This window comes from Chelonoidis abingdonii, chromosome 2, assembly GCF_003597395.2.
Source record: "Chelonoidis abingdonii isolate Lonesome George chromosome 2, CheloAbing_2.0, whole genome shotgun sequence".
NCBI lineage: Eukaryota > Metazoa > Chordata > Testudines > Testudinidae > Chelonoidis > Chelonoidis abingdonii.
The window spans coordinates 124756804-124771642 of record NC_133770.1 but is presented as its reverse complement, the minus strand read 5'-3'; the positions used below and the strand labels follow the sequence as shown (position 1 = coordinate 124771642).

Sequence of the window (14839 nt, the reverse complement as noted above, 5' to 3'; positions counted from 1 at the left end):
AAAAAAAACCTGCATTCAAAAATAAGACAATGTAAAACTTTAGAGCCTACAAGTCCACTCAGTTCTACTTCTTGGTCAGCCAATCTCTCAGACAAACAAGGTTGGTTACAATTTGCAAGAGATGATGCTGCCTGCTTCTTGTTTACAATGTCACCTGAAAGTGAGAACAGGCGTTCGCATGGCACTCTTTTCACTGGTGTTGCAAGATATTTACATGCCAGATGCGCAAAACATTCATATTTCCCTTCATGCTTCAACCACCATTCCATAGGACATGCTTCCATGCAGATGATGGGTTCTACTTGATAACAATCCAAAGCATTGCAGACTGACGCATGTTCATTTTCATTATCTGAGTCAGATGCCACCAGAAGAAGACTGATTTTCTTTTTTGATCGTTTGGGTTCTGTAGTTTCCACATCAGAGTGTTGCTCTTTTAAGACTTCTAAAAGCATGCGCCACACCTCATCCCTCTCAGATTTTGGACAGCACTTCAGATTCTTAAACCAAGTGTTGTAGCTATTTTTAGAAATCTGACATTGGTACCTTCTTTGAATTTTGTCAAATCTGGAGTGAAAGTGTTCTTAAAACCACATGTGCTGGGTCATCATCCGAGACTGCTATAATATGAAATATATACAGAATGTGAGTAAAATAGAGCAGGAGATATACAGTTCTCCCCCCAAGGAGTAAAGTCACAAATTTAATTGATGCATTACTTTTTAATGAGTATCATCAGCATGGAACCATGTCCTCTGGCATGGTGGCCAAAGCATGAAGGGATATCTAAATGTTTAGCATATCTGGCATGTAAATAGCTTGCAATGACGGCTACAAAAGTGCCATGTGAACTCCTGTTCTCACTTTCAGGTGAAATTGTAAATAAGAAGCAGGCAGCAGAATCTCCTGTTAGTGTAAACAAACTTGTTTGTCTTAGCAATTGGCAGAATAAGAAGTAGGACTGAGAGTACTTATAGGCTCTAAAGTTTTACACTTTGTTTTTTGAGTACAGTTATGTAACCAAAAAAAAAAAGGATTTGGTAAGTTACACTTTCCCTATAAAGAGATTGCACTTCAGTACTTGTATGAGATGAATTGAAAAATATTATTTCTTTTGTTTATTATTTTTACAGTGCAAATATTTAAATAAAAAATAATAATGTAAAGTGAGCACTGTGCACTTTGCATTCTGTTTGTAATTGAAATCAATATTGAAAATGTAGAAAAACATTCAAAACTATTTAATAAATTTCAATTGGTATTCTATTGTTATAAGTGCGATTAACCATGATTAATCTTTTTAATCGTTATTAATTTTTTTGTGTTAATCGCGTGAGTTAACTGCGATTAATTGACAGCCCTAATTATATTTTTTTATACACTACACATACTGTGTGCCTCTATGGTTGGATGGAGTAGTATTTTTCCCCCAATAACTACTTACTCCTGTAATAGTAGTCACTCCTCTCTAGTTCTTTCCTTGTCCACAGTATATACCTGCTGGTAAAAGAAACATGACAGGTCCAAGCTTCTTTGTACTCTACTCCTTCTAGGTAGGCACATCTCCCTGGGTATGAAACTTGCCTCAGCTCCTCCCTTCATTTGTGTTGCTGTAAAATCTCGACAACTTTTATTTCTTAAAGAATAACCATATTGTTTTCTTTGTTAGGTTTTTTTATATTGAATTAATTCCCAAATGAAGTCTCTTCCAGTCACCAGGCTTTGTATAGCATAGCTGTCAGCTGCCTTTTCATGCTGGACTGTTTACTCGAAGAGCTTTTCTCTCTCAACTTGATGTGGAGGTCTTCATTTACAGCTATAGCACTCTTTTATATAGTACCTTAAAGAAAGTTTAACTTTACTTGGAAAACCAGAGAAGCTGTATGGTTCTTTTCACAGGCTTTCATTCCTTTGCTCTCTGAATTAATTACTTGAAGACACATGGCAGAATATTAAATTTTATGAAGTAACGAATAAGCCAATCAATGCCGTGAAAGAAAATCAAGGCTACATGATCATAAAATGCACTTTGCTCATAAACTTTGATAAGTGAAGCTTTGCTTTAATTATTTAGAATATTTCACAGGGCAGTGTTAAATGGATAGTAGGATAGGGCTTGAAAAATCCACTCCGCTGCTGGCCAGTGAGCAGCAGGAAACCTTCCTTGGTGAGCTATGGAGGGTAAACCAACCATTTCTGCAAACATTAACTTTGTTGTTTTTCTTTTTTGGGTTTGTACCCCTTCTGTTTGTGAAAATAACCTCCCAAATACGGACCAAATTCAAACTAATGCAGCATTATTTTCCTGAGTTAGGGTCAGGCTCCAGCTCCTATCTCTTCCAAGCTACATCCAATCTTTGTCAACACGCAGGATTATTTCGATCTGATGTTTTGGTTTAGACTTATCTCTTTTTTGAATATCAATATAATTTAAAGAATGCATGGTCAAAAATGCAAATGTATGTAATAGTGCGCTTGGATACATTTATATACTACACCTGTGCTCTATCACTCTTCTACTGAGCCTGAAAGATCAGTTTTATTATGATCTCATTATACAACTTCTGTTGCTTTCTTCAGCATCAACCAAAAATCCTTCTGGCATAAGAACAGTGAATTTTGTATGGATTCATCTACAAATAAATCACTGTGAGCCATATGTTCCCTTCTGTTATACGATATGGAGAGCCCCAATTTTTATCAAATTGTTACAATAAAGAGATTCAAAAGCCATGCATGGGTGACAGCAGCCGGAGAGGCAGGTTCTTGGCAGAAGTTTTGGAGTATTAAACTTGCTGCAGAAAATAACCACAAGTATCCCAGGGATGTCAGAAATGGGGGCATTTTCAGGAAGTAGGTGGGAAGGCCTGGGGCAAACATAGGTACCACATATGCTATCCCATGAGCAGCTGCATATGGTTTGTCTGAAAGTCATTCGCAAAACTGTGCTGCCTTTCAGCAGCAGTAATTTTGCACATCAGACAATTCAGCAGGGTTCTTTTGACTTGCTCAGTTCTGCTGTTTCCTGATGCATGGAGGTAGAAACTGGCATCCTTAAATGTGTACTTGAGTGCGCTACCCCTACAACAGTGTCTACGTGCAGCAGGTGGCTCAGGATTGGTTTGAGGGTAGATAGAGACATGAAGGGGATGGAGAAAACCCCCCTTCAGTGAGAAAGGAAAATAAGAAAGAGAAAGTTGGAATATTAGGTTGAAAGTTGGGCAGAAGAAAAGCAGACAGAAGGTAACCTGTAGGAGAGACAGAAAGGAAGTTAGGGGCACTAAGGAGACGCAGGGAAGGAGGAGAGTAATTAGAATCCAGGGAAATGGTGATGCAGGAGGAGGACTGGGTAGGTAAAGGGAAAAGTAGATGAGATCTGAGAAAAAGAAATGAGGGTATCATAGGTATTGATGCATAAGGTACCCAATTGGATATCCACAAATATAGCACACAAATATGAATGGTTGGGAGGCAAGGGGCATTTCGACAACCCTGCAGAGGGTAAGTAAAGTCTCTGTGTGAGGAAGGAGTACAGGATCTGGGGGTCATAGTGGATCACAGGCTAAATATGAGTCAACAGTGTAACACTGTTTCAAAAAATGCAAACTTCATTATGGAATGCATTAGCAGGAGTATTCTAAGCAAGACACAAGAAGTAGTTCTGCTCTACTCCACGCTGATTTGACCTCAACTGGAGTATTGTGTCCAGTTCTGGGTGTTCTGGGTGCCATCTTTCAGGAAAGATGTGGACAAATTGGAGACAGTCCAGAGAAGAGCAACAAAAATGATTAAAGGTCTAGAAAACATGGCCTCTGAGGGAAGATTGAAAAAATAGTGTTTGTTTAGTCTGGAAAAGAGAAGACTGAGAGGGGACATGATAACCGTTTTCAAGTACATAAAAGGTTGTTACAGTTAGGAGGGAGAAAAATTGTTCTCTTTAACCTCTGAGGGATAGAACAAGAAGCAATGGGCTTAAATTGCAGCAAAGATGGTTTAGGCTGAACATTAGGAAAAACTTCCTAACAGTCAGGGTGGTTAAGCACTGGAATAAATTGCCTAGGAAGGTTATGGAGTCTCCATCATTGCAGATTTTTAAGAGCATGTTGGACAAACACCCGTCAGGGATGGTCTGGATAATATTTAGTCCTGCCATGAGTTCAGGGGACTGGACTAGAAGACTCTGAGATCCCTTCCAGTACTATAATACTATGATTGGTGTTGAAAACATTGGGAACATAGACTCCAACTGCCATTTTCAGCACTGAGCCAGTGCCTTGGTTTTCAAAGCACTTTAAAAACAGTTACTCATTACTTCTCAAAAACCCCACTGAGATGTGAGTCTGTATCCTCTCCAATTTACAGAGGAGAAACTTAGTCAGAGAAGCTTAGCCAACGTTTCCAGATGTGTGCCTGGCATTAGTCATCTAACTCCACATTTAGGCACCCAAGTGGTCTAATTTTGAAAGTTGTGCAAGAGCTAGGGACAATGTGGCTCTGTCCTAATACAACAGTCCAGAGAGAGCCATTGTCTAACTAACACACTTGGAGATTTGGCGCCAGGGACTTCCTCCATGGCTTTAGACACCTGAATCCACATGGAGGCCACTAAATGGCTTTATTTTTAAATGTTCTGCACACCACAACTTCCTCTGACGCCACAGAGTGGTGACTAGGATTGGCAGTGGGCTCTGGACCCTTCCTTGTGGAGGGACATTGGAGGGATTTCCACAGGAGATTCTTCAGAGGTTTTCTCCCCAAAAGCTTCTTGCCCCTGGTTTTTAATATAGGTGTGGTTAATCTGACCCAGGGAATTTTGTAGTGCAACCTTCTTAAAACTCTAATGAGTCATGAACTTAAATTTGTAGCAGATGGACTACAATGTTGTGATTTTAATAGGATATCTGGTGTTGGTTTTTAAGGTTGAAAAGGTTTATTTCTGAAAACTAAAAGATTGTAGCGAGATTTCAAATAGGTTTGTTATTTCTTTAACATAAGACAGTCAAAAACTCTCCAAATGTCCATAATTCATCACCTCATGTACTTTGCCTTGCATTAAGTAGGGTAAGCTTCTTATGGGGACAGCAATTAGATTTCACTCATTGAGATTTCCATTTCTTTGTTTTTCAGCTTTCATTTGCAGCAACAACCCCAGAGTTAGCTGATAAGAAAAAATATCCTTATTTCTTCCGGACAGTGCCATCTGATAATGCAGTGAATCCTGCGATTTTGAAGTTACTCAAATATTATCAATGGAAGCGGGTGGGAACTCTAACCCAGGATGTACAAAGATTCTCTGAGGTAAGAGCTGCTTAACTAATAGTATAAGAAGGTGATTTCTAATGTTTAATGTTCAGGAACCTAATTCCATCATTACTGGGGGAAAATGCATCCATTGTTTAAATCTCATTGGGTTTTATTGCCAGATGGCATTTACTATGCTTAAAGCCTGCTTCTGTTAGGGATTTTGGTACTTGTAGAACTATGCTGATACAGTGTAGATGTGATACACTGTTGTAAAGTGAGGCTCAGACTGGTTCAAGGTATTCTACTTTGCACAGGTGCAGCATATCTCTGCTGGGGATTTGTACTCTGTTGTAACAACACTGTTGCAAAAAATTTCTTTATGTAGACAAGCCATCAGTGTTTGGAAACCTTAACTAATTCCTTCAATATGGAGCACTGCAGTGGGGCTGGCATCCCACAGCTCCTGCAAGACCTGCTGACATAATAGTGGCAGTGGGATGCACGGGGCTCTCCCCAACATCTAGTGTTCTACCTTTCAAGATTTTAGGCTATTTCTTTACTGCAAAAAAGGGGTATTTTGTACTTCAAGGTAAAACCACCCAGGTTTTACCTATTAGATAGCTACATAAGGTAAAGACTACCTAGAATTTAACATCAATATAGCTCTCTTGTAGTACAAAATACATCTTTTTGCAATAAAAAATGTCATAGAGTTCTAATTACATCCTCCTTTTAATCTGTAATGTATATATACTTTTGAAGGAATTTTATCTTTGTTTGGTTATTGGTTTGGCTAGTACATAGACCAAATCTTGGCTCAGCCTGTTCCTACATTTAAGCCTTAGCATCAGTTTGTGCACTTGCAAATCTAGTGTCTAAACCGGCTTTTGTGCTAAGTGTATTCTTGAGAAGCTGTGGTCTAGAGGGGAATGAAAAGGTAGAACTAGTTGCACCATTTTATTTTCACTCCCCTTATCTATACTTCACGTCTTATGATCCTGGAATGGGTTAACCCTCTGCCCCATCTTTCTCTCTCTCTGGTCTTGTCATTATGAAAAAAAGGGCTAGCTAACCCATGTTAAAATCCTAGTATAGGCAAAGAAAATTTTGGTTTTAACACGTTATCTGGTTCAGATAAACTGTCACCCTCCACATCTGCCTTTTCTATGCTAGGATTTTAACATGTATTAGGTAGCACTTGACAAAACCACACTTTTTTCCTAGTGTATCCGTGCTGTTTCTCCCTCTTCCTCTGCTGAGATCATATCCAAAAGGAATGTTATACATAACTGAATTAAAGAAATTTTCATTCTTCTTGAGAGTTAAGTGTCACCCTTCTGTGTGCAGATGGCCAATTTCATTGCCACACACTATGTTAAACTTGAGGTAGTGAAAGATCCCATCAACACCTAACTTGCATCCAAGTGGCTTATGTATAACACGCTTGGGACTGTTAAAACTTAACTCTTTTCTCTTACAGTTTAATATGGAGCTTCCCCCTTCTCTTCCAGTTTCATGCAAACAATAAAATTCTAGAATATAGAAAAACCCTGAAAGCTCTATTATGTCCATTTGGAACATCTTTCCTCTGGAGGCACACCAAGTAGTTCTGATGCTTCTTGTGTAATTCCAGTTTATTTAAATAAAACTAGATTGCTGGATTTTTTTAAAAGTACAAAGAATTTTTAGTCAAAGTATACCTTAAATTTATACTCTCTGTGTAAAACTCTGATACACACAAGTTGTAAATCTGTTTCTTCTAAGGAATGTCCATGAAAATGCGAGATGACAGGAAATGACAGCTATATTATCTCAGTGTGGGCAGCCATGAGTAGTGGAGAAGTGCCGAAGAAATAAGATTAAGAGTGGATCTGAATATGGTTTTGAAGTAGGCTACTAGATACCAGCATATATATCACACATCAATCCCTCCACTATTCTAGTTGGTTTTGCTGGATTTTCCAGTTTACCTATATATACAACTTTGTGGCTTCAGAGTACTCAGGGTATGGCTACACTGGCACTTTACAGCGCTGCAACTTTCGCACTCAGGGGTGTGAAAAAACACCCCCCTGAGTGCTGCAAGATACAGCCCTGTAAAGCCTCAGTGTAATCAGTGCCGCAGCGCTGGGAGTGCGGCTCCCAGCGCTGCACGCTATACCCGTAGAGGATGTGGTTTACGTGCAGCACTGGGAGAGCTCTCTCCCAGCGCTGCTGCTCCGACCACACTCACACTTCAAAGCGCTGCCGTGGCAGCACTCCCGCAGCGCTGCCATAGCAGCGCTTTGAAATTTCAAGTGTAGCCATACCCTTAGAACTAAAAGCTGTATTCTAGGTGTGATCCCACAAGTACCTGAAGAGAGCCTGCTATGTCTTTGTTCTGTGGTATAAAGCCTCCACCTATGCAACCTAAAATCACTCTTTTTACTGCTGTTTGCATTTTGGCATCATGTCTAATTTGTTGTCTGCTACACTGCTGCTGCTGCTTTTCAAGTATGTTCCCTCCATTGAGTAATTGTGTTTTGGGATTATTTTTAAAATAAGTTAACTTGTGCTTGTCTAACTTGTGTTTGTGCTCTGCCTATATGTCTAACAGTGGTTCCTTTGTATTATTTCTCTGCCCTCGGTTGGAGTTCTCAGTTTAGTATCATCAGTGTAGGTGGCATTTTAAAAAGAAGGAAGAAATGAAAAGTGTGTAAAGCTAGTGAAATTAGCTAATAATATGAAGAAGAAAAGATAGTTAAATTCTTCCTACTTCCTATTTTTTTGATGGATTTGCCAGCTTCCAGAAAAATAATTTAATTTGCTCAGGGGAGGAGAGAGAGAGAATTATGGGGGTCTAAAGATTTGCGTTACCACAATACACTGGGATATCAAATGTTAAAACTTTCTGTGTCCAGCTAAAGGTGCTTCAGTGTTCCCACTTCCATATTTTAAGTGATAACAGATCAAAACTGTTGAAAATACAGTAGCTGTTGTAGTAAGTACAGGCCCTGATAAAGGCCCAGTATGAGGCCTGAGGCCTGAACTAAAGTAAATGATCAAGACTTTGCTAATATAAAGCAAAGTTAAGCTGTGAGCCAAAGGCTGGCGCTGCTCACAGAAGCTGGCAAGGAAAAGGCTGATGTTTCATAAACATATATTCACCTAGTAGATTGAAGTATAAACAGGGTACCAGAACACCCTATACTGGAACATTCCACAGATATCAGGGAACAGGCTGACCCATCTCAGTGACAAGGCCAAAAGGGTAATATGATGGATAGAGTTGTTTTGTTCGAACTAACATGTACAGGTGAGAGGCGGCACCTTACTGCGTAGAGGGGCTGCACCTCAATATGTCAGGAGTGATGTGTAACTTGTTTGTACCTGTGTATAAGAAGGTATCCCTGGGGTGGTGCCTTTGTCCAGCTGTAATAAGCCTCTGTCCCAAATCTGGACCTTAGCGTCCAAAATCTGGGTGCTTAGCGTGAAACTCCCCCAAGCTTATTACCAGCTTGGACCTGATCTCGCTGCCACCAGCCAGGAATTACAGCGCCTGCCTCGCTCTGGTCCCCCAGACTTTCCCTGGAGGGACCCCAAGACTCAGAAGCCCTGAGTCTCGCACCAAAGGGAAACCAACCCCCTCCCCTTGTCTCCTCTTTATTTCATCCCCAGCTCCCCCTCCCTGGGTTATCCTGGGCGATACTGTACTTAACTCCTTGAATGCAAGACAGAGAGGGCAATTTACCTTCCCCCGAGGCTATGCATTCAAACCTAGTCAAGCTAACACAAAGAGATTTTCCCCCTCCCTTCGTCCCTTAGCCTTAACTAGAGAAAAACCTCAAGCAGGTTTTAAAAAGAAAGCTTTATATAAAAAAGAAAGGAAAAGACATAAACATATAAACTCTGCATCAAGATGACATATACAGGGCTATTGCTTATAAGAAAATATGAATAAACAGTCTGATTCAAAAAGATATCCAATTTGAAACATTCCAGCAAGGTACACACATGTAAATACAAAATACAATATAAACCTATTGCTTTTCCTTTTGTACTCACACCTTGGTAACAGAAGGGTAGAAAGAAGCTTGGAGATAGAAAGAAAACCTCTTCTCTCATAGCCGAGAGAAAACAAACAGACAGAAACAAAACAAACACCCCCAGAAGTTCCCTCCCTCACTTTGAAAAATCCGGTTTCCTGATTGGTCCTCTGGTCAGGTGTTTGGTTCCCTTTGTTAACCCTTGACAGGTAAAAGAAACATTAACCCTTAGCTATCTCTTTATGACACCAGCCGAGGGGGCAGTGGAAAGTCCCGCCACTGATTGAGCTGAGTCCATTGCCAAGAGGCATTTTCTCGTAGTATGTCCTGAGTTGGACTAAGAAATCCACAGGGAACTGCAATTGTGTCCATATGGCAATAAACCTGGCCGAAGTGCCTTCGTACCTTATTAGACTCTGTGGTCATTGGGGGTTCTTTTAGGGTCTGCTGTGTCAACTGTTTGCACAAAGCTGGGACAGCACACAGAGGGAACACACGCATGCAGCCGAGTGATACTAACATTGAGCAGAGCAGAGCACCACACCGGTAGCATCTGACATCAGCTGTCTGGCTACCAATGTGCAAGCGCACTGTGTGTGTGAGAGAGAGGATTTGAGTCACACGAGAGTGAGGAGACATGCGATGTTATCAATCTAATCTATATGTGTTCTCTTTCTAGATACAAGTGACTGTAGGGGCGCAGTTTGTGGAGTTGCCTTGTGATTGGGGGTGGGGTTGTGGCAGGCTTGCCTTGTGGGGTGGATGCTGGGTTTTTGGCATTCAAAGGTGGTAACCCTAGTGCCAGTGCACCCACACACCCCCTGGATGTGGTGTTCTATCCCACCCAGTGGCACCAAGACCACTTAGAGAGAGAGAGAATGAGTCTGCTCTACAGCCTTAGCTAACAGCCTGTTGGCTTTTAGCTCATGCAGTAGAGGCCCATGCACTAAGCTCCAAAGGTCCCCAGTTTTATCCTGCCTGCCGACGACTGGGGTCTGTTGGCATTACACCAGCAGCAGCTTCCACTATGGCATACAGGTCATCCGGCCACTGGAAGTACTTTTGGCACAGCACTTGGGCCTGATCCACATGCCAGACTCTCCATGCACTGATGCAGAAGCTGGGGCTTGATTGGGAGTTTGGAACGGGTCCCATATGAGGAGAGATTAAAGAGGCTAGGACTTTTCAGCTTGGAAAAGAGGAGACTAAGGGGCGATAAGATAGAGCTATATGAAATCATGAGTGGTGTGGAGAAAGTGAATAAAGAAAAGTTATTTACTTGTTCCCATAATATAAAAACTAGGGAACACCAAATGAAATTAATGGGCAGCAGATTTAAAACAAATAAAAGGAAGTTCTTCTTCACACAGCGCACAGTCAACTTGTGGAACTCCTTGCCTGAGGAGGTAGTGAAAGTTAGGACTATAACAGGGCTTAAAAGAGAACTTGATAAATTCATGGAGGTTAAGTCCATTAATGACTTAATGGCTATTAGCCAGGATGGGTAAGGAATGGTGTCCCTAGCCTCTGTTTGTCAGAGGGTGGAGATGGATGGCAGGAGAGAGATCACTTGATCATTACCTGTTAGGTTCACTCCCTCTGGGGCACCTGGCATTAGCCACGGTCAGTAAACAGGATACTGGGCTGGATGGACCTTTGGTCTGACCCAGTATGGCCATTCTTATGTTCCCTTTGGCTCCGGGAAGCAGGATGCACCTGAGGCTCACCAGCAGGGAAGGGTAAGAAGGGGGGCCAGGGTGAGGGATGCAGGGGCTCCTGAGAGGACAGCAGAGGAAGTGCCTGGGCTTAGGTTCTCGGGTCAGGGTGAGTGTGGGGACTCCTGGAACAGGGGAGAGTCAGGCTGGTGGTGGAGATGCTTGAAGTGGGAAGAAGAGGGCCAGACTGGAGGGAGGGAACTTGGGAGGCGAAGAAGAAGGTCAGACTAATGATGGTAGGAGGGTGCCTGGGAGGGGAAGAAGAGGGCCAGGATGATGGCAGGGGAAAAGGAGGGTCAAGCTGATGGTGGAGAGGGCAGTGGCTGTTTTTTCTGAATCTCAGAGGTAGCAACCCTATTTAGGCCCCTGAACAGGTTTGGTCTGGCCACCGCTCCCCTCCCCCATCACTCATGACCGAGAGGCAAAGTTCAGTGAGTGGTGTTGTGTAGGATTGCGAACCCTCCCGCATTGTCTGGGAGTCTACCGGAATTGGCATCGATCTCCTGGTGACTATTGAAAGCAGTCCGGGAGATTTTAATAGGTGCTAAAAGTCCAGTCAGTGGTGCAGTGGGGCTAAGGCAGGCTCCTTGCCTGCCCTGGCTCTTTGCAGCTCCTGGAAGTGGTCAGCATGTCCTTCCAGCTCCTAGGTGCAGGATCAGCCAGGGGGTTTCTGTGTGCTGTCCTAACCCTGAGCATCGACTCTGCAGCTCCCATTGGCCAGGAACCAATTGGTGGGGGCAGTGCCTGGAGGCAGGGGCAACGCATGGAGCCACTTGGCCACCCATGAGCCTAGGGAGCTGGACGGACATGCCGTCGGCTTCTGGCAGCCACCCAAGGTAAGCACCACCTGGCCAGAGCCCACACTTCTTCTGCACCCAAACTCCCACACAGACCCTGTACCCACTCCCACACCCCAACCCCCACCCCAGCCCTGAGCCCCCTCCTACACTCCAAACCCCTCAGCCCAAGCCTGGAGCCGCTTCCTGTACCCCAAACCCCTCACCCTTGGCTCCAGCCCAGAACCCTCAACCCCTCCTGCACCCAAACCCCTACCCCAGCCTAGTGAAAGTGAGGGAAGGTGGGGGATAGTGAGTGATGGAGGGAGGGGGAGTGGAGTGATTGGGAGACGCTACAAGGATGTTTAGTTTTGTGTGATTAGAAAGTTGGCAACCCTGGTGTTGTGACCTGACACACAGATTAGCAGCCCCACTCGGTGTCACTCAGGATTGGCACTGAAGGCAGAGACACAGTCAGGTTTGGAGCCCTAGACCACTGGACTTCTTCTCACCAGAGGTGAAGAGACTCTGGGATAAGAGGGGAAGTACAGAGAGAAAATTCTCCTTCTCCTTTCCAGCAGTTAAAGGGGTCTAGGGAGCTTCAACTTGATCAGACACCAACTGACACAAAGTTGAAATACTAGGTGGAGGCCCCAAACAGCATCCAGGGACTGCATCCTAATAGGAGTCCCCACCCTTTCTCCAGCAGGAGGTCAGAAGTATGAGTAGAAAGACAGGCAGAATGTAGTGGAGGAGAGAAACAGAACAGTATAGAAGGGGGTGGAGGGAGAAAGAAGGAAAAGAATTAAGAGACACCAAAGGTGTCTATCAATCATCAACCATTATAATAACATTTTTAACATTTTTTTGACTCTTCAGTTCCGTATAGCCTGTCTGTTTTTCTTGTATTTCTCACTCCCATTTTCTATTCCCTTCTCTTTTCCATTCGTTCTTCCTCCAAAACCTTTCAAATCCCCTTTTTCTATATGTTTTAATATTTCCGGTTCTCCAGAAAAGCACTTTATAAGGCTGGTTGAACTTTTTTGCAAAAATATTAATAATATTTTTTGTTTATTTGCTTCAATAAAAAAATTCAAAATGAAAGTTTTGGGAAAAACCTTCACTTTCTCTTAGTTTTTATTCCCCTCCCCAAATAAAAGTAAGAGAAAATAAAATAAAATAAATAAATTCACACCAGAAAAGTATCCAAAAGAGAGGGTTTTTTTAAAGTTAAAAATGAAAGGAAAACTCTCCCTTACTTTTTTACTTTTTCCTTGAAACAAAAACTGTTCATTTTATTGGGAAAATTTTCACTAAAAAATTGCCAAATCTTTAACTAGGTTTTCCACTGTCTCCCCAAACAAGACCCATGCTTGCTTTCTACCTATCGCATTGCCTCTTCCAAAGACACACTTCCAAAGGTGGCATTGAAAAGGGGCAGAGGGCGAAGGCTCTGTGCTGCCTTTTGTTTCTTTTTTATGTATATGTTATAGTAGAAAGAAAGTCTGAAATAATAAGCCCTTGTATCAGAGGTCTGAGCTAAAGTAGTGGGCAAGCTTTGCTAGTGTAAAGCAAAGTTAGCAAAAGTCAGACTCTGCCTGCTTGCAAGTTCACAGGATCTGGCAAGAGCAGGGCTGATATTGCAGAAACACACATTTCTAAAAAGGGCTAGGCACAGAGTACTAACGTAAACACATTTCAGAAGAGCGGTACCAGAACATCCCCATATCAAGGATGGTGCAAAAACATTCCCCCAAAATAACAGAAACACACTGACCCCCCTCCCCGAAAAGATATGGTCAGGATAACAGTGCGTAATAGAGATGTTTTGATCAAACCAACATGTACAAGGTGATGGGTGATAGCTAGCCACATCAGATGGGCAGTATGTAACTTGTTTGTATCAGGGTATAAAGAAATATTTCAAAAGGGAGTATCTTTGGCCAGGCAAAGGGGGAATGAAAAGTCCTGCCATTTACTGAGCTGTGTCCATTGTCACGGGCATACATGTCTTAGTATCCTCATAAAGTCTGCCAGGTGCTATTACCATGCATCGTCGATGATAAACCTGGCCTGGTGCCTTCGTATCTTAATGGATCTTATGGTCATTGAGTGGTTCCCTCGAGGTCTGCTGTGCCAGCTGTCTGTGCAGAGCTGGGTCAGCGCCCAGGGAGAACACCCCCCCCCCCGAACATCTAACAACACTAGTGACCCCTGACTACTGATCTGGTAGGCAAGCAAGTTGTCCTCTGTAGGAATCATGAACTAACATGACAGAAAACCACGGGTTAGGGAATCCCCTTAGCCCCTCCCTGGAAATCCCCACAGAGTGTAATACGGTATGTTCTTGCTGGATTGCTAGCAAAAAAGGTCCATATGAATTTAAAAAATCTAGTGGGGAAGGATCATGGAATGGAATCTGTAAGGCTAGGGCAAAAACTGTAACCTTACTTTGTAGAATACTGCAAACTATAACTGTGACAGGTTGGATCACAGAACCCTCCTTGGAGCTGCCACCTGATGTGTCTAGGCTACCTCTGCTCCTGTTTTCCCTGCCAGCTCAGGACTCCAGCACTCTGTCTTGCTGAGCCAGAAACTCCCGTCTGCTCTAACAAAGACTCAGGGTCTGAATTACTTGCCCCAAAACTGCAGGTTTACCTGAAAGCAGCTCACAGAAGAGTGCTTGTCTTTAACATTCAGATGCCCAACTCTCAATGGGGTCTAAACCCAAATAAATCTGTTTTACCCTGTATAAAGCTTATGCAGGGTAAACTTATAAATTGTTAGCCCTCTATAACACTGATAGAGAGATATGCACAGCTGTTTGCCCCCCAAGTATTTATACATACTCTGAGTTAATTAATAAGTAAAAAGTGATTTTATTAAATACAGAAAGTAGGATTTAAGTGGTTCCAAGTAGTGACAGACAGAACAAAGTTACCAAGCAAAATAAAATAAAATGCGCAAATCTGTATCTAATCAAACTGAATACAGATAATCTCACCCTCAGAGATGCTTCAGTAAGTTCTTCCTCAGACTGGACACCTTCCAGGCCTGGGCACAATTCTTTCCCCTGGTA

The 14839-nt window shown here is 42.6% G+C and overlaps 1 protein-coding gene across 1 annotated transcript in view; it reads left to right on the top strand.

The window, feature by feature from the left end:
- Window positions 1-14839, top strand: part of GABBR2 (gamma-aminobutyric acid type B receptor subunit 2) — a 926530-nt gene that overhangs the window by 346345 nt on the left and 565346 nt on the right. Inside the window, exon 3 of the mRNA XM_075062656.1 lies at window positions 5128-5298. Within this exon, the coding sequence (XP_074918757.1) occupies window positions 5128-5298 (171 nt within the window). The remainder of the gene's footprint in view (window positions 1-5127; window positions 5299-14839) is intronic.